Raw genomic sequence first — 24,274 nt, 5'->3', positions numbered from 1 at the left:
AATAGTTCAAACATTTTCAAGTTCTCTACTTTATGAGGAGAAAAAATATTAGGCGAGCACTAAAACGATGTGATTTAATCTCGTAATTCCAAAGTCCACGCCGGGAGGAGCGTACGCAAGCCAGGGCGTAGCTAGACGCGGGCCAGTCTCTGCGCGTCCGCTCTACGAACACGAGGCTAGCTCGTCGCTGATGCATCTGGAGAGTTCTTTGAAAACATCGACAAAAAAAAGAGAAACAAAATTCAGCCTCAGAAGCATCGACGTACTGATAGGAACCAAATAAGTACCATGCAAATCTTGCAAGACGACCGATTCGCAAACAAGACATGTTCTTCGCATGAGCGAAACAGCAACGAGGAATGAGACCAAGGTAAAGATAGATCAATCTCTAACAAATACTCAATACTATATTTCCAAAACCAAAAAAATGTCATCTGTACATAATATAGTACATATATTTCAAACTGGTTTAACAGTTACTTTTCATATTTCATAACAGTCTCACTGTCCCAATAACTTCTTTTAATTGATTCCGATCTCTTTGTTGTCCTCGATGAACCTGGAGAAGGGGCGGCCCACTCCCACATCCATGCCCGTCTTCTCCAGGCTGGTCATTGGCGGGCTACCACCAGCGCGTGGCCTGTCCATGGCCCCGGACAGCCCGCCCAAGGGCGGGAGTCCACCACCGCCGAGGCTCACGGGGAGCTGGGGGGGAACGCCGCCATTCTGGATGACCGAGATCTCGTTGTTCTTGAGCGCCAGGCCGTTGGAGATGGCGGCGGCATACTGGTTCCAGAAGCCCGGATCCACGTTCATGGCACGTGCGGCCAGGTCCTTCTGGAACATTTCGCTAAACTTGACAGCGTCGCCACCCAGCAGGGCCATGGGGTTCTCCACCGAGAGACGTCGCCCCCTCCTGGCCGGAGCATTGTTCCACATGTGGGTGCCCATGTGAACCTAAAAGGCACAAATTAGGCTTCAAAATTAGGCAACAGAGATTTTAAATAATTATTTACTTTCACTTCAGTTTGGGCAATATTTTTTAATGTGTATCCTAAATGTAGCCTCAAAGCACCAGAAAAAATATGAGGGACTTTCAAAAAAGGTTTTAGTGTTTTTTTTTTTTAATTTGAATTAACAATGCCTTTTTAATTGAATAACAAATACAAATAAACTAAAAAAGTGCATTTATTCTGCTAGTGAAGTGCATAAAATATGTAAAGCCATGCAGCATCAGTGTAAATCCTCCAAAGAATAGAACAAAAGAAACAATGCCTTTTTCTCTTTCATTAAAGCAAAAAAAAGGACCCGAAAGCTAATTTGCATCTGTGTAGGAATTTATGATAAACAAAAGGTCCACACTTTGGGCTGAACTGTGGAAAATATCTCACACTTTCACAAGTAATACCTCTATAGAGAGAATAATATCAGAATTAAAGACTGAATTAAAAAATATGATGTATATTCCTTGATTTATAATTGTTATTATTCTTACAATTCAAAGGTGTAAAATTATCATTAATTAATATTAAGAAATGTAGTAACTTCCTGAGAATATCGCGATTAACACAATTTCAAAATACATTTGGTTAATTTTTCCCCAAAAACAAATACAACGTTGTAAATGACTGAAATAAAATTGTTTTAATATTATCTGTATTTTTTCATTGTTTAAACTGAAAACATATTTTAGGTCAACCTTAAAATCAAAATGTAAAAATATATATATATATATATATATATATAATGAACATTTTCAAATTATACTCCAAATACACAACATTCTTCATTCATGAAGTACTCAGTGTAGCAAAATGTAAAATGGTCTTGGAATTTTTGTAAATAATTTTAAATGCTGAGCTCCATACAGCTGCAATCTTCACAAAATTGACTACAGTAATTATTTATCAATATCCTCACTTAAAACATTTTTACCCATCTCATATCAAAATAAATACAGAAAGTTTTTATGCAAAAATACACTACTTTCCCTCATGCAAAAGTAAATTAACAGAATAACAACTCACAGCATGGTTTTGTCCCATAATGTTCTGCATTCAGAATATTTTCATTTATTTTATTTCTGGAACCTGCTTTCATTGCTTTTAGACTATACCTTTCAGAGCTAGCATACAGAAAGACAATATTCAGTATTTAAAAATGAAAAATTATGGAGGAACATAAAGCACAATAAGCATTTATTTTGAAAAGTTCAATTCATTTTGTTCTGAATTTTTAATTTTGTTACATCGACTGTATTAAATGCAATCTTCAGTGAGTCCTGATTTACGTCCGTGGGCCTTCACATACCTTTAGGTTTCCTTTAGTGGTGAATGCACGACCGCAGATGCTGCACCCGAAGGGTTTCTCTCCCGTGTGTGTACGCTCATGGATCTGCAGGGCACTGGCTGAGGAGAAGTTCTTCCCGCATGAGTGACAGTTGTGCTGTTTGGGGGTCCGGCGTGGTGGTGGCGGAGCCAGCATGGGTGCGAGGCCAGGGCTCACTGCCGACTGGGGGGCAACGGGGGCGGGGATGCTGAGGGCCAGGTGTGGGCCGTCGCTCACCGAGTTTGACTTACTGTGTCCGTTCACTTCCATCTTGATGGCGCTGGGAGCCGTGGTAACCAGGCTTGACGAGTTTTGGGTCACACCTAGAGTGGAGTCGGGTTTAGACATCTCAGACAGGTTCTTTTGATCCCCTCTCATCTATAAGTTTACAATCCACAGGTTCACAACCCACTACGCGTTATCACAGATAGTGCTTTTGAACTTACCACGCTCTCGACTCAGGAACAGCATCCCAAATTGGCTCTCCTCCTTGATGAAGGGTCTCCCAGGCTGGGCTGCCGTCAAGTCAAGCGCCCCGCTGTTTTCGGATAGTGGTGTCGGTGATGGGGTTCCCGATTTTTCGGACTTCACTACGGTTGCCATTGATTCTTGCATTTCTTCCGTGTTGTTCCCCCCCGGGGACTTGGATCGGAGGCTCTCAGAGTGGCTGTGTGCCGGGGAGAGTGCATGCATTGAGTTGGAGGACTCTGATAGGGCTGGGCTTCCCACACTCTGGCTCTCCAGATCCCCTACTGCTGAAGACGAGTCATTGGTCAAGCGGTCACTCTCCAAGAACCCGTTCTGTGTTGACTTAAGGCCGAAAGAGTGGGTCATGTTCACCGTGGAGTCAATCATCTTCATCTGGTTCTCTAGGGCTGCGATGCTGGAGATGACTGAGGGGGGTGAGCAGGGGGACATGCCAGAGTATGGGATCAGGGGCTTAGATGGATCGAGCTCCCCTTCCTTGAGGTCAGCATCCTCCTCCATTGATTGCTCCATTTCGTCCATCAGTTCATCGTCATAGTTGCTCATGGCATCCAAACTCTTCTCATCAAAAGAGAGGTCAGTGTCCATGTCCTGGAGTCCATCAGGCAAGGGGGTGTTTGGGATCTGGCCACCCATGTGCATACGGATGTGCTGCTGCAAGACCACGGCGTTAGTGAACTTCTTCTGGCAAATGGGGCATGAGTGCTGAACTCGAAGCGGTGGTTTAGACCTGTGGACCCCAAAGTGTGTCTTGAGGTTCCCTTTAGTTGTGAATGCCCGGCCGCATATCTTGCACTTGAAAGGCCTCTCACCAGTGTGGATGCGGTAGTGCATCTTCAGAGCACTCTGACAGCTGAGCACACGATGGCAAATCACGCACTGGTTTGGATCCGTCATTTTTTTGTCAATGTTCTCCACCAGCTGTTGGAGCTTCGAGGTCTCAGAGGTTTGCATGGAATCCAGGAGGCCACCGAATGGGAATTTCGCTTTGAACTGATCGGACATCAGCGGGAGTGCAGAGCTGGACACCATGGACGGGGGAGTTGCAGGTTCGCTCGCCTGCGTGGTCGTGGCGGTAGTTGTAGTGACGGTGGATGAGAGGACCACTTGTGTCACCGCAGTGGAGCTGTCTCCCGGACGGCTTGTGCAGTTTGGCGGGAGAAGGACCCCCTCCGGTTTGAGGACTGGGGGAGCATCGGCCCCCAGGTTGGGCTGGTTGGATTCTAACGTGGCCTGAGTGCTGGTATCACTGCCCAGCAGATTGGGTGATAAAGACGCACACTCACTTGAAGGTGGGGATGGTCTCTGCGGCGATCTGCTCAAAGGAGTCAGACTCGGAGAATCATTATAGCCCCCCATGCTAGGTAAGGTCGGAGGAAGCTGCAGGCCCACCGATGTGGGAATTGTGGGTAGAACTGGCTTGCTGTCCAGCCACGTTGTGACCGGTTTTTCTGGAGGCAGAGACATTCCGTACGGGATTCCAGAGCTAGTGGGCACATTGTCGAGGTATTCCGGAACCGGGTACGGGTTCATCTGGATGTGAGGGTACTTCTCTTTGTGCCTCTGGAAGTGAACCTTCAGGTTTCCCTTGGTGGAGAAGCGGTTGCCACAAATGTTGCATTTGAATGGTCTCTCACCCGTGTGCGAGCGCAGGTGGATCTGTAGGGCGCTATCGCTGCCAAACACCTTGGCACAGAACCTGCACTTATGCTTGAAGAAGGGATCCTCCGAACTGGGCTTGGTGTCAAACACGGAAACATTGGGCGGCTTCCCCTTGCGGTGCTTCATCAGGGCAGCGAGAGGGTCCAGCGCGTTGGCTGTGGCAGCGATACTGGCCAACGGGTTAGGGAAGATGACAGTGCTCGAGGAGCTCTGAGGTAGCAGCGGAAGGCTGGAGGATGGACTAAGAAGGCTGCTAGGACCTAGCGGGGGAGGGCTTGAGGTGTTTCGTGTCTGGCCGCCATTCCCGCCGCTGTTTGGGGCCATGCAGGAGGGTGGCAGTAAAGAAGACACTGAGCTGCAGCTGGAAGCAGGAAGGTTGGAGGCGGCTGAAGCTGAAGTACTGTTGGTAATTCCTGGGACAGAGGGCACGGATCCAGACTGAGAAACAAGTGACTGGGGTCCCTCCAGAGCCGATGCCAGAGACATGGAAGCCTGTCCGTTCGTAGCCGAGGGCACTCTAATGGGCAGCTGGTGGACAGGAGGGACAATGAAACCCTGTAGGTGGAGCTGACCGGAAGTGGCTACCGAGGATGGACCTTGAGGCACACCGACGGGGTTCAGCGTTGGTTGCATTGGCTGCCTGTTCATCATGGCCACCTGACTCCTGATTTGCTCAATCAGCTGTAGCTGGTGGATCTGTTGCTGCTGCAGCGCCATCAGCTGGTCCAGGATCATGGGGATGGCCACAGTGGACACAGCGCCAGGTCCCGCACGGAAGCTCTGCGAGAACTGAGCGACGGCCACTCTAGTGCTGTGAAGAGTCTCTAGGGTCACATTGGTGTTTGGCAAGCTGTACCCAGTCACAGCTGACGGGGTCTCGATCTGAGGCAACGGGGCACTGGGCTCTGGAGAGCCAGCAGGCTCTTCCAGATCAGCCTGCTTCTCAGGGACTCGCTCCACTTCCATAGACTCGTCGTCCTTCTCGGCGCCAGCCTTTAGCGCCACTGCCTCGGCCGCATCGTCACCCTCCACCAGCACCGGGCCATCCTCCACGTCCTCACTGTCTGCTGGGTCACTGTGGCAGCTGCCGGCCGGGGACTGCTCAGCTGGGAAGTCCTCAGGGTCGGGCGCAGGGCCGTCCTCATTGACAATGAGCACCAGTGGGTTCTTGGTGCAGCTTTTCAGATGCTCGCAGAAGTCTGACCACTTGAAGAACTCGGCGCAGCACTTGTCGCACACATGCGTCTCCTCGCTGCCACTGCGGCTCTCGTTCCCGCTGTCCGCGTCATCCGCTCCCTCCCCCGAAGCTGCTGGGAATGTGAAAGTCGAGAAGAAAAAAGGAAGGAAAGAAACCCATCAGGGATTGTGCGCAAACATCTTTAGTGTTAATCTTTTTTTCCTCTGTGTTTTATTCCTGCTCTTATGCCGTGCTAATACTTGTCTTTGCACAATCCATCAAATTATGAGGCCCTATCAATTGTGGATGCGGCCGCTTAATGAAATTCCATAGAAGCTATTGATTTCCAATATTTTCATAGAAATCTCAGCTGCCTCGTCTGTTGAGTACAAATCAAGTCTTTGATAGACTCATTAGGAGTCTCCTTCACTATCGAGCACTCTGATACCCCTGGCAATTTGCAACTCCCGCACCAGCTCATTTACCATGCGCAAACACAAATTTAGCATCCACAGAAAAGACGCTGAAAAGGCTCAAACCCAAGGCACATCTAGCAAGTTTATTTTTTAAAAAAAATGCTGCATAATCACACTCATCTAACATAACAGTGCAGTGAATGTTGTATTTTATGTACGAGTACAAAAAGGAGCAACCCGTGAATTGACTTTAAAGTTACAATTTGTCATTTTAAAATGGAAATCCCATGTTTTAAGCAAAGAAGGCAGAAACAGAAAAGAAATACATTTTCAGTGTTTGGGTTGCCAGTTCATCTTAGTTCTTCCCCTTTGAAAACGGGTCCAACAAATTACACGGCAGAGCCGTAGCAGAGAAGTCACTAATTAGTTACACATGTATAATCACTGGCGTAAGGAGCTACTTCCTCTCTCTCGTGTTACCTTCGAGTGGCGTGTAGCCCGTGTGTTCATCGAGCACACTCCCAGTTCACACCTGATCAAATATGCAGCTGCGGCCCGGTGCGCATTTCCACTGGACTGTGTTCACTCAGACCTGAGCAGAGCACTGGGGCTGTTTCACTTCAGAGGCCTGCTGAACGCGGGTGCGAGTCATTACATCAGTGGAAAGCCGTCGTAGTTCTTGCTCACGCAACCAAGGAACTCCTGGTGTCTGTGTATTGGGCAGGAGTTCTATTTCTTTCCCACCACTTTTTTACATTAAATTTGCAAGACCAAACTGCTGATACAATAAAAATTGCCCTGCTGTATAAATGGATAAAACAGCATGAGTAGTTTAATACTATAGGTCACTTTGGAGAAAGGCATCAGCTAAATAAATAAATGTAAATATATATGTAATGTGGATGACTGCAGCCAAGAGAAACCAGGTTTACTGAAGTGTGGTTAAATGTAGCACCAAATGAGGTCACTAATCACTTTATTCTTATTTGAGGGGTATTTTGTCAATGACACAGCATGGATGTGTTCCACTCTAAATTTTATGTCCTTCCATATATAATATCTCATCAGTTTAAACAAGGCACATCATCACAGATGTTAAAACAACAAATTAAGTTAATTTAAATTTCTTATTTAATATCTCATCTTTTCGCACAGTTGAAAATTATTGTGTTGTAAACAGTGAAAACATATCTCAGACACCTCTTTCTAAATAATAGAAAGAGTTAGCAAAAAAATGTTCTTATATGAATCAACAATATATAACAATTGCTATTTAAATGCACCCAGAGTAGGGAAACTTTCAGAGTGGCACAGCAGTGATTTTTCTAAATTAAAAGTGTCTCAGAAAAATGCAGAGATTTCACATACGTCCTTTGAAAGGTCCTGTCTGAACACTCATTTTACTGCCTCCGCTGTGTGTTTAAGTGATTAATTAGTAAACAAATTTATCATCTCTGCTGTAACTCTTGCCACTGGGGTCAGCCTTCTTTAACAGAATGAAAACAATTAAAACAAAAAGCTTTCGGCAAAGAATTGGACCTTTAACTGGGGACCCTGGGCAAGACAAGCAAAACATAATGTTATGAAAATGGTGAGCGACTCAAAATGATCAAAATGCAAATATTAAATAATAAGGTCTACCCAAAACTGGCCAATTTAGGACAGTACATGTGGAAATGTAACACTGAACATTTGCTCGGGATCCTCTGATTACACCCGTGGGCCTCCATGGGAATTAACCTCCTGGATGAACAATAAGAAACAGTGTCGCCCTCCCCTTTCATTTCTGGAGATTATCAAGAGACAAACAGTAAAACAATGCGCTCAAAATGACGGGACACGTGAACACGACGACAAATCTGCTTAAACGATCAACTGACAGAGATGCAAATATGCACATTTGCATAAGCGAGGGTTGAAAGGTCAGGATAAATTAGCAGGAGCTGTTTAGTTTGCTAGATTAGTTATTAGCATGGGAATTATTCTCCTGTTTGCATTGTTCTATTTTTTACAAATGTTTGTTAAAGTGTGTCCGTGTATGCTTTTGCTACTAAAAATTAAATTAAATAAAAAAAAAACAGGATCGGTTTACATGGTTTACATTACTGATTACAATGCAGCCCGTGTTAAGACCAGACTTCTTTAAATTGTTCAGAAAAAAAAAATGTAGGATTTGAAAAAGTAATAATAAACAAAAAGGTTAGCAACATTTAAATCTGTGTTTTGATTTTGTAATGGTCTCCTCTGTTGGGATTTGGCTATGTGATTTATTTGTTATTATTATTTTTATCTATTTATTTATATTAACCACACAATTATTTTGGAAACAGATTGCACAAGAATGAAAAAAAAAAAAAAACATCAATGAAGATATTTTATTTATCTGAACACTGACTTATGAATCTTAATTTTTAGTTTCTTCAGTTTTAAAATGGAATTACAAAATAATAATCAGCAACAATATATGTTGTAATACCTACGTACCTTAGCGTCTGCGAGAAGAAATTAGATTCTGAAGTGGAAACACAAGAATTAAAAACTGAAACAAAAATATGTTTCATAATAACATGCACCATGCATTGCTACTTTAATTATGAATTTTCAAACTATTTTTTTCCAGTATTCACTATTGAGCGAATGAACTGAAATCTGCAAAATATTTTCATTAACTGAATTTTCTCTCAGTAAAAATAAAAGAAACGTCAATAAAAAAAATACACTGTGCACACATTTCAGCACAGGCAGAGCTTTCTAGAAAAATATACAACCTTATGGCAAAACTGATGTAGAAAAATTGTTCAGTAAACCACAATATTCCTTCGCAATTCCATCTTAATTATGGATTAAAGCTAAAATAATACCTATCGTTCAGTTCCGTTAAACACGGAACGCTTTAAATAACAATCAGAACGTTATCTGCCGCAACACCTGCAGGTGTAGCATTAAAATAGTCATTTGCTAGGTACAGATGTGAGGGGAAACTGTTAACCTTGTCTTATTAGAAAGCATTTTAAATTTAAAGTGGGACACTGTGATGCATTTCTATGTTTCGAGTGGCTCTCAAGGTGCCCCATCGCAGGGCCACCTGCACGTCCAAAATCCCCATCCCTACAGTCCCTCAAACATACGAAGGGCACGTATTTAAAACGGAGTAAAAGAGAGTAAACCGAAAATGAGCGGCGGGACGTCTAGGCCCTGCTTTCGCGCTACGTTTCGTAACGTCTCTCTTTTGCATCTCTTGGGCGAAATGTCCAGTTGGACTCGGACAACCCGCATTGATCATATGCCGTAAAGCTCAGGTTTCAACGAGAAGTCCTTCTCCTCCGTTGCTGGAAAGACCTCCGCACTCAGGTGCGACTACGGAGCGCGAGGCGATCGATGGAGGGATTGCGGCGTTCGGCTATCTGGCCTGGCGATCTGGGCCCGCTAATTGAAACCACTAATCTGACGTATCATATCAGATAAAGTATTCCTGCTCTCGGCCCATGAACTGGGAGCCACGAGGTGCCACGCTCAGCAGAGCGCCGTGCAATCACACACCCGCCATTCTTAACCGCTTGCACATTGATTTACAGCACGCGCACACACACACACACACACACACACACTCACGCGACACAGTTGGTGCCATCGTGATCCCCCCCCCCCCACTTCTGCAGTGCCGTGTTACTCGACACAAACATTACCCCGCTTCGTGAGAGACGGCTTTAGCCAGAGTACACATGTCTTCCTGTAATCCCCCTCAGAGCGTTTAAGCGAAAGGAATTCTGGGAAAGGCAATAAAAGGCATCCCCGGGCTGGTTTCGAGCACCGCGCACGTAAATCTGTCTCATTCTAAATGCGGCTCCGCTTAACAAAGACACACTCTTATGACATCGCGCGCCGGCGCATCACCCGGGTTGCGCGTCACAACTCGACATGTCCAGCGGCCTGTTGCAAGCGCCCTCAACTAGGGGATATGATCGACACCACCCCCCAGCCACCCCGCCCCGCTAAAACGCACCCTGTCCTGCGTTCAGGGACGCGTTGGCCATTAAACGGGAGATGGATCGCCGCGGGTCCCTCCCAAGCTGGGAGCCTCAATGAGACAAAGCGGAAAGCCTGCTGAGGCCATCAATGTGGGGAAATTCCTGGAAGAAGGACACCTTTTTTCTGCTGCTGCCTCACAACACACAATACACACACACGTACACATTCTTGCCCATCCTCACTCAGGGTTTCCTCCCCAAATACAATCAACAGGCCCTAGACAGGTCAGCGACATTCCGATCTCGCGTCATCAAGTCATCGGGGTCCACGAGTCGCCCCCCCAACCCCCACTGGACTCCCCCGCAAACCGGCCCCTCGTACCTCCTTACGCGTCTCATCGCGTGCCGATGTCACCATGGCCTCCGTGCTGCCGTGGTGCCTGTTGCTGCGCGGTACAGTATGGCTCCGTTTGGCCCCCCAACACTGGGGCCCTTTGTGGATGTGCACAGATGTGTGCGTGTGTGTCTGTGTGTGCGTGAACACTGGCGACACACTCTCCCCTTATGGCCGTGTCGCCCGCTGCGTTGCCTACCGACGGCTGTCCTCCTAATGGGACATCGTATTTATGTGCGTCCCAAACGGCAACCGGTAATTGAAGAGGGCAGCCATCTTGGTGTGGGCCTTGAAAAAACACACACACACACACACACACACACACACACACACTCGTGCGCGCAAGGCTCCTCTCTGTAACATCCCTGGCATCGCTAAGTGGGTGGTCCAGCGGTGAATAAAAACAAAGGCCTGAAGATCTTCAAAGGAAGCGAGGGTTGTCCCCTCTGTCGCAGCTCCGCAACTCCACTCAGAACTTTCTAGAGCTTTCTTGCTTTTCCGTTTTAGGAATTTTCAGAAAAACACCCCCCCCAAAACAAAATATTAGTAACGAAAGTACATACACGCACCGCTGTGCAAATAGTGCCACAATTGCCAAATATAACTTTTAAGATCATATAAAAAGTGGCATAAAAAAGTAAAAAAAAAAAAACTTTTAAAACTTGTGCACCACATTTATAAAATACTATAGTGGTGCTATGAACAAAAAAGCTGATTAATTTTATTAATTAGTTTGTACAGTTTTCATTGCATTTTCTTGCTTTCCACGACTGTATGACTGTAATGTAGAACTACTGCTACCCCCCCCACCTTGTCATAATGTGTTTATTTATTTGTTAATTTATGTTTTGTCCCTGTATGTATGTTTTACGGAGCTGTAGTCCAGTGCAGTTTCACTCGGGGGATTAAAACATTTCCATTCATTCATTCATTCATTCATTCATTCATGTCTACAGCTGAACTTTAAAGAAAATTAGGAATATAGACAACTGACATGCCTTTAGGTCACTGAGACAATTGGCTGACCTGTAAAATGTAGGTAAAAGTTAAAAAGTTAGTAAAGCTGAAACAACTACAAGCAGGCAGCGCACCGGTGAGGATCCCGGGCCAGAGCCGTTCCCCGGCGCTCATCCCCGGCGCTCGTCCCCAGCGCTTGTTCCCCAGGGCTCCGGGGACCGCCTCGAGGTGCCGCTGTGTTGGCGTTAACACGTTGTCCAACACAGCTAAGCGGCATGACCAAGGTCAACGGCAAAGATGTGCTAATTGCATTATGAGCTTGACATGGCGCAGCCGGGCCTGTCGGGGCAAGGCAGGCAAAGGTTAAGTCAGCAGGCTCCATCAAAGCGCCTCTAACTGCCCCTGCTGCCGGGGGGTGGGGTGGGGTGGAGTGGGGGATGGGCTGGCACTCGGAGCGATTGCACCCTCTCAAAAGGGCCCTAATGTGCTACATTTGACAACAATGTGGCTGCAATAGAAAGGAGAGGGGACCCCCCCCACCCCCCACCCCATTCGCTGACCTGACCCCCACCCAAAAGAAAGGGGTCAAACAAACTCCAGGGTTTAATTCCTGATTAAACACAGGTTTGGGGCCGAGAGCCGCGAGGTCACGTTCGAATCCTCGTTGGCAGAAAGGAAGAGGAATGAGGGGTGAATTCGGTTCGACCACAACCTGGACCAGGACCGCGAACATCTATGGACATTTGTCTCTTTTTCACTACTTTACTTTTGTTTTACTCCCATAACCCTCACTCTCCCCCCCACACCCCGGCCAGTCTGACAACAACACACAAAGTAAAAGACTGGCGGTGAAAATTCAACCTGACAGCGCTCTGGATGAGCGGATTCAAACAACCAACCCCCTGAAACTGACACCACTTTTCCCGTGTTTCTGTCCCTGGGGGGTGAAAATGGCCAACATTTTCTATGAACTCATTTTGGTGCCGTGGCTTCAGGTAAGTTGAGCTACACAAAAGAGGGGCAGCAGGTGGCATAATGGTTAAAGCACTCAAAGGTCCTGGGTTCCAATCCCTCCTCCTGCCGAAGAAGCCTTTTTATTTTATCGATTCAGGCTACTTCCCCTGAACTGATACAGTAAAAATTACCCTGCTGTAAGTAGCTGAACATCATGAGTCACTCTGGAGAAAAGTGTTAAATAAATAAATGTAAAATGTGGACTGAAATGTCATTTTTTCATTTTGCAGAAGCCTTCCTCCAAATTGATGAATGCCTCAAAAAACATATTTCTCTCTGAAATGTCATATTTCTCTCTCTGAAATCCTGCGCTACAGGAAGTGAGAAAAGTCACAGCAGGCCTGAGCTTGAATGGCGATGAGGATGGACCCGGCATCCCTGCCTCCACACCACGGTGCACCGGTGCGTCCGGACTGCGCTCACAAAAATCGAGGCAGATTGTCTCTCTTTTCTGAGTTCAACGAAGGACATGAGCATGAAGCAATTTTTTTTTTATAATAATAATTTTAATGAAACTGTCTCACAAAGCTATTCAAATAGCCACATCTTACTGTGGTAAAGAAGACACTTTCCTTGCGTTTTTTTTTTTTTTTTTCTTTTAAATTTACAGTCTCCAAGTCCTTTTATGACATGATTTCACATTTGCGAATCTGACTTTGAAGGGCGTGCCCTCTGCTTTTTTCCAACATCATCGCAGAACCGTTGCCTTCCCTGCTCCGCCTGCACAGAGCCTCTCGGATATTGCTGCTGTGGGCTCAACTGATATTGACTTGTTGTCAGTGTTTAATAGAAGTAAACAGAAGTCATCGAAAGCAATCTCAGCTACACACTCCTGCGTCTCCTGGGAAGTCACACCGAGGCGCGGAAGGACGCCTTTGTACCATAGATCTTGCACTCCGAAACCACGAGGGCTCCTCTCTTTCAAATAAAAGCTGCTGCTAAAGCAAGAGTTGGTGCACAAATCCACAAAAGACGTGGAGAAGTTCAGCAGGTCCTGCCAAGTCCGTGTGTTTGCTCTGCGAGGCCGACCTCCCCGTGTCTCCGCGTCAGCTACCTGACCTGGAACATCGCGCCGCACTCTTCTGCCCAGTCCACAAGAACACATATACTGTAAACCATGTAAGATTTAACCAAACAGATGTAAAAATGGCACCTGAACACCGCCGGGAGGTGTGGGACTGGGTTCACACAGGTTCCAGGAGCAACTCGCCGCACTCACTCCTTCAGGACACCTGAGTGGAGCTTCTGGCTCATGACTGAAAACACGTCCCCCTAAGGTGTGCGACGAGTGTGCTGGGCCGCAGCAATCTGCATATTTGTATATGAATCGCAAGAAAAAAAGAAAAGCACACACCTACAACACACCTATAAACAGCACCGGCCTTTTCTCGGGAAGAGCGCCGCACGACGCAGGCATGGCAACCAGAGGTTAAAAAAAAAATAGTACACAAAACATTTGGCTCATTTGGTTACTTTGAAGAACTACCTTTTCATTGTTTCATTAAACGATGTCACATGGTGGCATCTATCATATTTGATGTGCTCACACACACAAGCACATGTATGAATTTAAAAGTGCTCAGTAACACGAGGGGTTTCAATGATAAAGATGAGCACAAACAGCTCGGAAGATAATTGCGTGCCATGATAGGTGACACTATATTTAAAAACACTAACAAGGTTAACCAAATCTCATTTAGTAAGAATGCATTTATACCCTTCAAAAACATAATCTACTTAATGTTTTTTTTTTTTTTTTTTTTAATTCTTTACACTAAGTCTGCCTGCTAAGCACCACTGGCTCTTAGATGTAAATTATTTGATAGAATTTCATCAGATACATCGGCTGCAGCTCTAAATAAACTGTGATGATTGTGAGAAATATTCACATAAAACCACCCAAAAATGTTTTATATTTTTAAAAGAATGCATATAATATAGTGCACACTCATGGGCAGTATGTATGTAAAGTTGTGCATGTGTTGTGTGTTTAACACAATCTGAAAAAATATATATGTTTTAAAATATTAACTCTGAATGAGGCTGTTAAACTTTTTCTTTAATCGGATCTAAATGCAGGATTTGAATGCAGGATGAGAAACACACCAGGCATAAGGGATCCGGGTGTGATGGCAAACAAAAAACATTAACATAACAATGGGGAAACTGCAATTCGTCTGTTTTTGGGGAAATGGGGGGAAATACTTTCTCTTTTGAAATCTCCACTGAAATTAACCGAAAAAAAAATCATACAAAAATCACTAAATGCCTAACATTTACCTCCCCAAAGCATCAAAAGTGTATATTTTAATTATTTCCAGGCAGGTCTTCATCAAAACGATTAAATCTGGCTCTTTCAAGTTATATGAACAAATTATAAATACTAAATTAAACACATGATGCATTAGTTCTATAAATTAAGAAGCTTTAAGTAGAAATTTCATACGAAAACGAAGTAATCTGTGAAAAATGGCAGTAAACGTGTAATAATAATAAGAAAAAAGAAAGCATGTGGAAACATCCGTTAAATACATGAAACTCGATTGTAATTAAAATTAATTATTTAACAGCAAAATTCCCGACAAGGCTTGGGTGCAATTCTTCGGCACAGGTCTGCAATTTAGCGAAAAATGTTGCCTTCGAATCTTTTAAAATTATTATTATAAATAATAATAATAATAATAATAATAATAATAATAATGAACTAATTGACAAATAAATAAACATTAAACAAAGAAAAAAACATTTGGCACAAATATTGTCGAGTATGAAAAAGTGCGGAAAAGGTGCAGTTGGGGGAGAATATCATATGGATTAAAATGTTGTAGTAAAGCTCTGTTGTTGTGTGCTTTTAATGCGCAATTCGTGCCAAATTTAATATTTCAAAAATAAAAAACGGAAAATAAAAACTGTCCCTTCTGAACTCTTTTTAGTGACATTAAAAGTAAAAAACGGTCTTGTCGAACCACTCATGGTTCCGACATACTTCCACAGTGGTGGAGCCTCGAACTGAACACGACCCAAAAACACCTTTCACGTGGCAACGAGTGCACAATTGTAGTTATTCATATTATGTATGTGTGTGTGTGTGTGTGTGTGTGTGTGTGTCTGCGTGTGTGTGTGTGTTTTTAAGTAGAGCAAAAAAGAGACGAAGTGAGAGCCAGGAACGGACGCGGCGCCTCACGACAACCTTCCCTTTCCCACTCAAAAGAACACTTTTCACGTGTCAACAGAGCAGGAAAGATTTTGCGCACGTTTGTTTGAACAGCTGGAGGAGAAAATTAAATAATTACGCACGAATTCCTGATCAGGACAGTCGGAGAGGGTGTCGGACGGAGGCGGCGAGTGCGCGCGTCCATCCCGGGCTCTCAAAAGTGCGTCCGCGGGGCTCTGGAGGGGAAGTGGGGGGGTGTCCCTGTGAGGAGCCCACCACCACCATCACCCTCACCTTCATCATCACCTCCGCAGGACACGCTGCAGGACTCACCGTGCTGGGACAGCAGCGCTCCGGGCTCCGGCTCCCGGTCCGAGCGCAGCGGCTGCGGCTTCGCTTGCTTGCGGCGGGACATGGCGCTCCGGCTCCGCGCGCATCCAGCCACGCGCACGCCGCTGGGGGGTGTGTGGCCGAGGGGGGGCGGGTGCGCGAGGGAGCTCAAAACACGCAAAAATGTTCGCAAACAGTCCACTCGCAGAAATGAGGGGGGAGATCAGCCGGAGTTGCCGCCGCTCGGACTGCGCATGTCGGTTTATAATTATGATGGTGAATAATGCATGGCGACGGGTTGGTGGGGGGGTGTGTGTTGGGGGGGGCGACTGGCCGCTCTCCAGCGTGCACGCTCCCTATGTAAATGAGGGACGGGCCGGGCAATTAGCGGCCCCCGCGGTCCGGCGCTGTGTCCACCACCACCACCACCACCACCACCACCTCCTCCACCTCCTCCGCCTCCTCCTTCTCCTGCTCCGGCGACCGCACCGAAAGTGCCCCTCATACAAGGTCGGCTTCTCCGGGCTCTGTCCCCCCTTTTCTTTTTTCTTGTCTTTTCTTTTCTTTTCTTTTCTTCTTGCTACAGATGTCTAACGTCTCTCCTGTCCTACAAGTTGTGGGAATTCGCGGGCGCCTCGTGCTGCCTCCTCGTGTCCCAGAGCCCCATCAGCCATCGCTCGCGCCCGCGTTTTGCGCGCACTTTCAGCGGTGCTGGGGTTGGGGGGGGGGGTTAGAGATCAGTGGCTCAGATGTTTCCATCCATCCCCCTCCCGCGCTCTTCGGTGACTTCTGTCACTTTGTCCCCCCAAAACGGCCCCGACTGTCCCCCTCAGCCGCTCCTCTTCCCTCCTCGTCTCGAGGGCTTTGTGTGGACACTCTCTCCCGTTATGTCCTCCTCTGCGGAGTTTGGGGACTTTTCTTCATCGGACGAACTCCTGGTGCTCGAGCTGAGCCGCGGACCTCCAGGAGCCCGAGCGGAGCAACTTTCTAGATACGGTTCCAAAAAGAAAAAAAGAGATGTAAAAAGTCCTCTTTCTCTTGCTGTCCTTCACTCAGAAGATGATGACATTTAATACTCTGGCACGAGAAGCGCTCGACATTTTGAGCGAGGAAAACAAAAGCGTTTTAATGCTGCCTGTCTTGAGGAAGTGTGAAAAGCGCCTGGAAGTCGGAGGTGGAGAGAAAAAGAAGTCCGTACAATTGTTACCCAAACTTTGTGTGGCTGCTCGCGGGCGCCGACGTCTTTGCGCAGTCAGTGTGTGTGTGCGCGTGTGTGTGCGTGTGTGTGTGTGTGTGTGCTCTGTGCGCGTGTGCGACAGCAGATCAGTCCCCAGATCAGCCCAGGGTCCGTCCCCTCTCCAGCAGCAGCCCCGGGGCTGCGCGCGTCTCCGCTCCGTCCTGCGCGTTCCCGCCGTGACGCAGAGCCGCGCTCCAAAAATCGGCCCTTGTTCCCGTCCGCGTCAAAACCTCGTTGTGGCGCAAAAGAAGCAGCGCGTTGTCCTGTCGGCGCGGAGCGCGGCTCCAACGCCTCTTTTGTCGCGGACGGAGACGGAGACGGAGGTCTGACGCTGGCGTGGCTTCTCGCGTCCACAGCTCCACTGTGGAGGTCGCCGCGCGTCACAGAGGCACTTTAAATTGCGCCTCTGAGATTGCGCGTTTCCACCGCTAGGATGTCCCACTCCGTTACTCTTAAAGCCTCTCTCCTCGAGCCCGTCCGGCCGCACGCGACCCGGCGCATCTCGTGTCAAGCGGCGACTTTTTATTCCTTTCGCGAAGTAAGTCGCGCGCCGCCCGCGGTTATTTCCTGCACGCGACGCCGCCTTCGTGCGCGCTGCTTATTGTTATATCATTTGAGGGTAAAGTTTAATTATTCGTGCAATAGGAGCGGTGAACATGGCGCGATATGGAATGATGAAGAAGACAGCGTGTCTCTGCGTGGACTCTGGAACCTTTTTTTTTTTATTTTTTACTTACGTATTGTATATTTCTTTTTTTGTTGTTGCTGTCACCGAAAGAACAGAAATGTTGTTTTCGGGAAACAAACGCAGATTCCGAACTAATGCAGTTTCTGTTAGACGAGGAAATTTAATTGTCATAAGTGGCATCCAGTGTGTTGTTACATCATATGTGAAACTGAGTGTAAAAGAACTGCGAAATCCTCCACCGCAACACACACATTGAGTTCAGGTTGTACATAACACTATTTATTGTTTTTCATAAATCTCAAAGGGATATTGGGCAGCAGGCCTGCGACGGTGCAGCAAATGTTGACGGTTTGGTTTGTTTTCAGATACAGGAACCCGGGTGAAGACAAAGTGAAATTAAAGAACGTGGAGCAAACGGAACATTTTTCAAAGGGAACTCACTGTATCCCGGGTATTCGCCATAAAACACGTAAAACTGTGGTAAAATGCGAGCAGATGTGTGATCGGGCTGTGATCACTGGAGCTCTAATTCCGATTTCTACGGTTCGTTTTCTTCTTTCACAATTATTTCAGCTCGTCTTTCAAAGAGTTTCTCAACCTTATAAAATAAAGGACAAAATCCTGCGCATCATTTACCCTCGTCTCCAGATGCGTTCCGTTCTTTCCGGTATATGAGGAGAATATGAATTTATTTTGATCCGCACAATTTTCTTATGATGAGCAAATGAAACGGTTCCCAGAATTTCTCTTATTCTCCAAACTGACTTGCGTGAAAAACAGTGTTATTTTATTATTTCGTTTTGGTCTGCAAACGAATTTTGTTTTTCACAATTGCCTGGACATAAACGAAACATGGAAACAAATACTACAAGCGTAATTATTTGCATTAAATGTTTAAAACAGAAATAGGACATGTTTTGGTTATTTCAGTAATTGCGTGGACTTTATTTGTGATTTTATTGTTAAATTAATTAAAACAGCCTTAAAACGTGTATGTACTCAAAACACTTGGTTATATTACTGGTTTTCTGTGTATTCGATTTGTACATTATTTGGTATTCAGCTGCGGCTGAGTGTGTGTGTGTGTGTGTGTGTGTGTGTGTGTGTGTCTATGTCTATGCAGTTTCAATTCCATTTCATGTTCCCTAACCATAACAATTTATACATGCAAGCGTGTCTGCATGTGTGTGTGCGTGTAAACCCTATTTAACGCACCACCCAGTATCAATGTAATTCAAATCAATTAAACACACGAGTGTGTGTCTCGCACAAACCCTTACGGAGGGTCTCCTGCCCAAGCTGGCACCCGCACCACCCCGCATCACCCCCCACCGCAGCCGCCTCGCGCACAGGGGACACTTTCGGTGCCACCAAGGTCGTCCTGTGCGCAAACTTGTGTTTTTTCCAGCCTTCCTGCTACAAGTTATGTCCAAAAGGCTCTTATTATCTAGTATTAATAGATGCAGCCCCCTGGAAGACAAAATCAGCTATTGATAATTGCAAGAAGTGGGCTATACAGCAGGCGGGGGTATCGATCTGCTTGTCCCCCACTCGCTGGTTTATAGAGATAAGAAGACACACTCTTTAGTGCTATATAATTTCTTTTGACCTATCTGCCTGCTACAGACTTATGATGAATAGCCGGAGTGGCTAAAGTCCTTTATCACGAAACTTACCCCTTGATATAATATTGATTCTTTATAACTAGCTCGGCACACAAAAATCAAAGTGTCCACTTGGCCATCATCATCATCAATATCTCCACAAAGGCGCTGGAATGAAGATCTGCTGCGCGTCCGCGGGGGGGCGGGGTGTGGTGGGGGGGGTCTGTCATTATCTCCCCCCTGATCTTTATTTTGCAGCAGATGAAAAGAAATAAAACGGAGCCACGGCTGCTCTTTCATTTACTGTATCGGTTATTTTTTTCCAAATTCCATTTAAAAGTCGGAATTAAACACTTATCAGCAGACTGATTTTTTTTTTTTTTTTGGGGTGGGTGATAAATAATTGTTCCTATACATGACCACTGGAGCCCCTCAGAACTAATAGTTCGAAGGAACGGATTGTTTTCATTTTTCATATTTCATATGTCATAATACGCAGGAAGGATCCCGTGTTTCGTGTGTCCGGAGGAGAGGGAAGGGCGCGTTCCTGCGCTCCGTGTTTCTCTGCGGGAGGGGGCGGGGGGAAGAGGGAGGAATACATCGCGCAGAGCATCTCACACACACACACACAGACACACACACACACACTGCTGTGGGGGTGCGCAGGGGGTCTTTCCTGCTGCACGGCGCCACGCTGCAGGTCGAGTCAGCGCTCTTAAAAAGTGTTTTAACGGCGCACCCCGCCCCCCTTCCCCCCACCCTCTCGCCCCCGACGCCCCCCACGGCTGACACGGACACCGCGCGCTCGATCATTCCGGAGAGGAGTCGCGCGAGGCCGCTTGGAGACCCGATCGTCACAGACAGGTACGGTGCGGCCTTACACGCGTACGGTACACACCTGCACACACTTATCTGCACTGACAGATACTCACACACACACACGTGCAGTGATACTAACGAGAAAAATATAACTTCTCCGTAACGTGTCCTGTGTTTCGCACTGTTCTCGTGACGAGCCATTCTTAAGGACGTCTCGCGTCACCTGCGCGCGAGCATCGGGCACCTGAAACGCGTGACGTGCTCTGACGCGGGCTCGCGCGCGGCCTTTTCCTACCCCGAGCGCGGTACGGCACGGGGACAGCACTGTAGACAACAGTGTCTTTTGCCTGCGCGCGGACGTGCGTGCCCCCTGCGGGCTCCCGCAGCCTCTGGCTTATTTCTGGCGGATCCAGGCCACGTGACCGTACTGTTCCTCCGCGTCACCGTGGGACACGAGGACACGGGAGCTCCTGTTTCCGATGTCTGTAGACGCTCGCGCTTTTAATTATGATCTCCAGCTTGGGAAGAGCGCGGGAGCAGGAAGTATGTTCGTAAGTCGTTTTGTTCGTAACTCAAAAGTCCATTTAACCACAAAGTCAAGATCCAAGATCAATGAGAGCTTAACAATGCAGGTGCCCACCCCTTGATTTATTTGCTGCTTAGATTCTGCAAACTCTTAAAGATATAGTTTGCAGGCGCGCGCGCGCACACACGCACACACACACACAAAGTTCCCAGTAGGACTTTTTTCACTAACTTCAGATAAAATTAAAATTATTTATAAGATGTAGTCTCCACAAACTCTTGTGCAGTGAAGATTTTTTGCCAATTTATCTTATAAACGCAGGCACAGTTCATCATGTTGCTGGAAGTGTAGACACAAGCTGTAAACACTGCGGAAGTGAGTTGAATTAAGGTGGTCCCACACTTCTGTCTGACTCCTTTTTACTGCCAATCGACAGCTGGCCGCAGAAACGTACATTGCTTTCGCTCTGCAACTCTGCAATTTTGCAATTTTGGAAAACTGATAAGTTCAGAAAATGCAATTAACGTCTTAAAAAATGTTATGACTTTCATAATTTGGAACTTGTACATTCTGAATATAAGGAACCAGCGTTTGTGCCTGTGTATATTAATTATTTAGTTTTTTATTCATTTAGCTGACACTTTTCTACAAAGTGACTTACTACACTAACCTACTAAATTACTAAATAAATAAGCAAACAAGAATTTATTTATTTTATCCACCTGAAACACACATCCTTGGAAGAAACCCACATTAACACAGGGAGAACAGCAAACCTCACAGACCGGATTGGAGCCCACATCCGAACTTGCAGCCCAGGCGCTGCCTGTGATGCCACCGTATTTATATTTGTGTTTTTAAAAATGGTAATTCCTTATTATTTTAAACATCTTTTGTACAACATAGATTCCCGAACTGTAGATGTCTGAAAAACACTGTAAAATGCGGATAACAGTAAATTGCACTCGCCAAATGTTCACATACAATTAATTTTAATGTTTCTGCAAAAAGCAGGGTAATAAAACGTAGGCCTTCAGCTAAAAAAAAAATGTAGACAAATGAAGATCTCTTTTGAGTACATTCTGTACATTCGTAAAGCCACAGCACACCACAGTCTTTTCAAACATCTAGAAATATATTTTTTCAACATGTTCATTTCCCGTAAATATCTAAATGCAAAACAAGAACAGGTAAAATCGGAATATAACTTATACCCAACATAAATAAAAAGAGCCCCGTTCACCAAGAATGTCAGTCAAACTCAAAATAGAATATTAAAAGGAAAAAGGAAACAAATGTTTTGTCACAGTAGAGCACAGTCATGAGAGTGAGGATTTCTGAACACAAGGTCTGTCCGTCAGTGACCTGCCACCCGAGTCGTCCAACAGGGGCCGAGCGTTAGCCTCCCCCACCTCCCCCTCTCTGCACTCCTGGCGACGAGGGTGTGTGTACCTGTTGCCGGCAGTGTAACGGAGCACCGGCATGCATAAATAATGAAAGGCGCCCGCCCCCAGTAAGTGGCAGCTGCCTGTGAAACTCGGTGTCTCCTGCACGTCCAGGCAGGACCTGGTGTGGACTGACCACATCTGCCAGGGATGCAGACCAGCAGCAGGACTGCAACTCAGAATGCATCTGTTTGCATAATAATAATAATAATAATAATAATAATAATAATAATAAGAAGAAGAAGAATTTCACACACAAAACCTAAGTTCTTTTAACTATTATTCTCTTAATAATTTTATTGAGCCTTTATCCTTAACAGCTGTAGTTCATGACCCCAACAACTGATTTTATATCAGCAATGTATTTAATGAACCAGGTCCAGCAGGCAGTATCGTGACTGAAAGCAGTGCCTTCCGGCTGAAGATCCTGGGTTCTAGTCCCTGCTCTTGCTGTGGTACCCTTGATGAACATGCTTGCCCTGAATTAATACATTAATAATTACCCTGCTGTATATATGGTAAGTTTTTATAAGTCACTAAGTATAAGTATACATATTATTGTACATTTTCTTGGATGAAGGTGTTATATGCTGTATACTGTTTGAATAAATAAAAATTTTCTATTAGAAGCAAAGCACAAAGTGCACATATTTACAAGTGCACACCCATCACCAAGTCATCTGCCCTTAAAGTTGGCAAATTTAAGCAGCTGGTACCTGTTTATGGCTGTTGTGTCTGAGCCATGTGCTTCATATATTCCAGCAGCCACAGACATGTGTCCATGTATAATAATAATACTGAGTACACAGGATGTAAAGGAGGCAGTCAGCCGTTTAATCTGTGTAAGAGATTAGCGGGCTGTGCGGGTGATTAAAACCAGAGAAACTTCTGGAGTCCGCAGCCGGTCCCCCGTTCGCAGATGAGGGACGGGGCAGCGGTGCGGGGGCTGGGCTTTACCGCTCGTACTGTCAAGAGCAGTGGCAGGTCCATCATAGCGTGCGGCCGCTCTGTCTCTCCGGGTGCCGCAAACACCGTTTTGATTGATAGGAACTTAAATGCAGCCAAGTAGCGAGGCTGAGCCCTGATGGAGGCACCAGGCAATTTCAGCTTTTCCCTCCCTTCTCCCTCTTTCACAGCTACTGTAGTTTCTCATTTTGGAGCAGCCACAGTGGCACATGTTTTGGCACGCTGCCGGAATTCCTGAAAGGCCCACTTAAACACGGGAAGTTACCAGAGTGATTTCTGGGCCCGAGTTCTCGAAACAGTTAAGAGTTAGTCAGCGTACCTGACCTGTCAGGTGGGGAGGCATCAGGAGAGCGGCTTTTATCCAAATGAGTCAAAATTTTTCCCATCATATCTCACACTCTTATCATTTATTCATTTAACTTTTTCTCCAAGGTCACTTACAGCTTTAGGTTTTTGCACTAAGCTACTCACAGTAATTTGACCATTTATACAGAATACAGTAATTTTTACAAGTGCCTTGATCAGCAGGATCACAGCAGGACAGGGATTTGAACCCAGCTCCAACAAGAGCAAAGTGACAACTTTAACCATTCGCTACCCACTGGCCCCTTATAATGAAATGCAAAATATAAATAACAATCAAAATACTTCAGAATTTCAATGTAGAAACACACCCTTAAACACTTCTATTTAACAAGCTGATGCTGATATGTAGAAATACATACTAAGGTACTGTTTTAATACACCAAATTCTGCTGTGGCTAAGTGTCAACTTCCAGGAGGAGACATGGCCATTTTCTATGTCTTCTTTCACTTCCCCCTTTTTTTCTTTCTACATAATTTCCAGTATCGTGTCTCCAGGTTGAAAAAGAATGACTGCACACAGCGTGCATGTCTCCATGGACCAATTTGTGCGTTTAATACTTATTTTTACACTTCATTTACACTTCTGGTTTAAAGCGCTCAGCACTGTGAAGAGCTCCTCACTTTTTAAATTATATCTGTATCAAGGTAATTATGTCTGTGTAAAATTATAATTTGCACACTAGTGCTGTTCTTTGATGGTGTGGCAGTCTTACGTTTCTTGTTATATATATATATGA

General features: G+C 45.8%; 1 protein-coding gene across 1 annotated transcript; it reads right to left on the bottom strand.

Annotated features, from left to right (window-relative positions):
* Window positions 1-522: 522 nt before the first annotated feature.
* LOC114912546 (sal-like protein 3) lies at window positions 523-16,185 on the bottom strand. The gene is made up of 4 exons (XM_029259800.1): window positions 15,890-16,185; window positions 2,775-5,783; window positions 2,311-2,651; window positions 523-957 (listed from the first exon to the last, which is right to left on the bottom strand). The coding sequence occupies exons 1-4, from the start codon at window positions 15,969-15,971 to the stop codon at window positions 523-525; spliced, it is 3,867 nt and encodes a 1,288-aa protein (XP_029115633.1). The 5' UTR covers window positions 15,972-16,185.
* Window positions 16,186-24,274: the final 8,089 nt, after the last annotated feature.

This window comes from Scleropages formosus, chromosome 18 (genome assembly GCF_900964775.1).
Source record: "Scleropages formosus chromosome 18, fSclFor1.1, whole genome shotgun sequence".
Taxonomy (NCBI): Eukaryota; Metazoa; Chordata; class Actinopteri; order Osteoglossiformes; family Osteoglossidae; genus Scleropages; species Scleropages formosus.
This window is presented reverse-complemented; position numbering and strand designations above follow the sequence as displayed.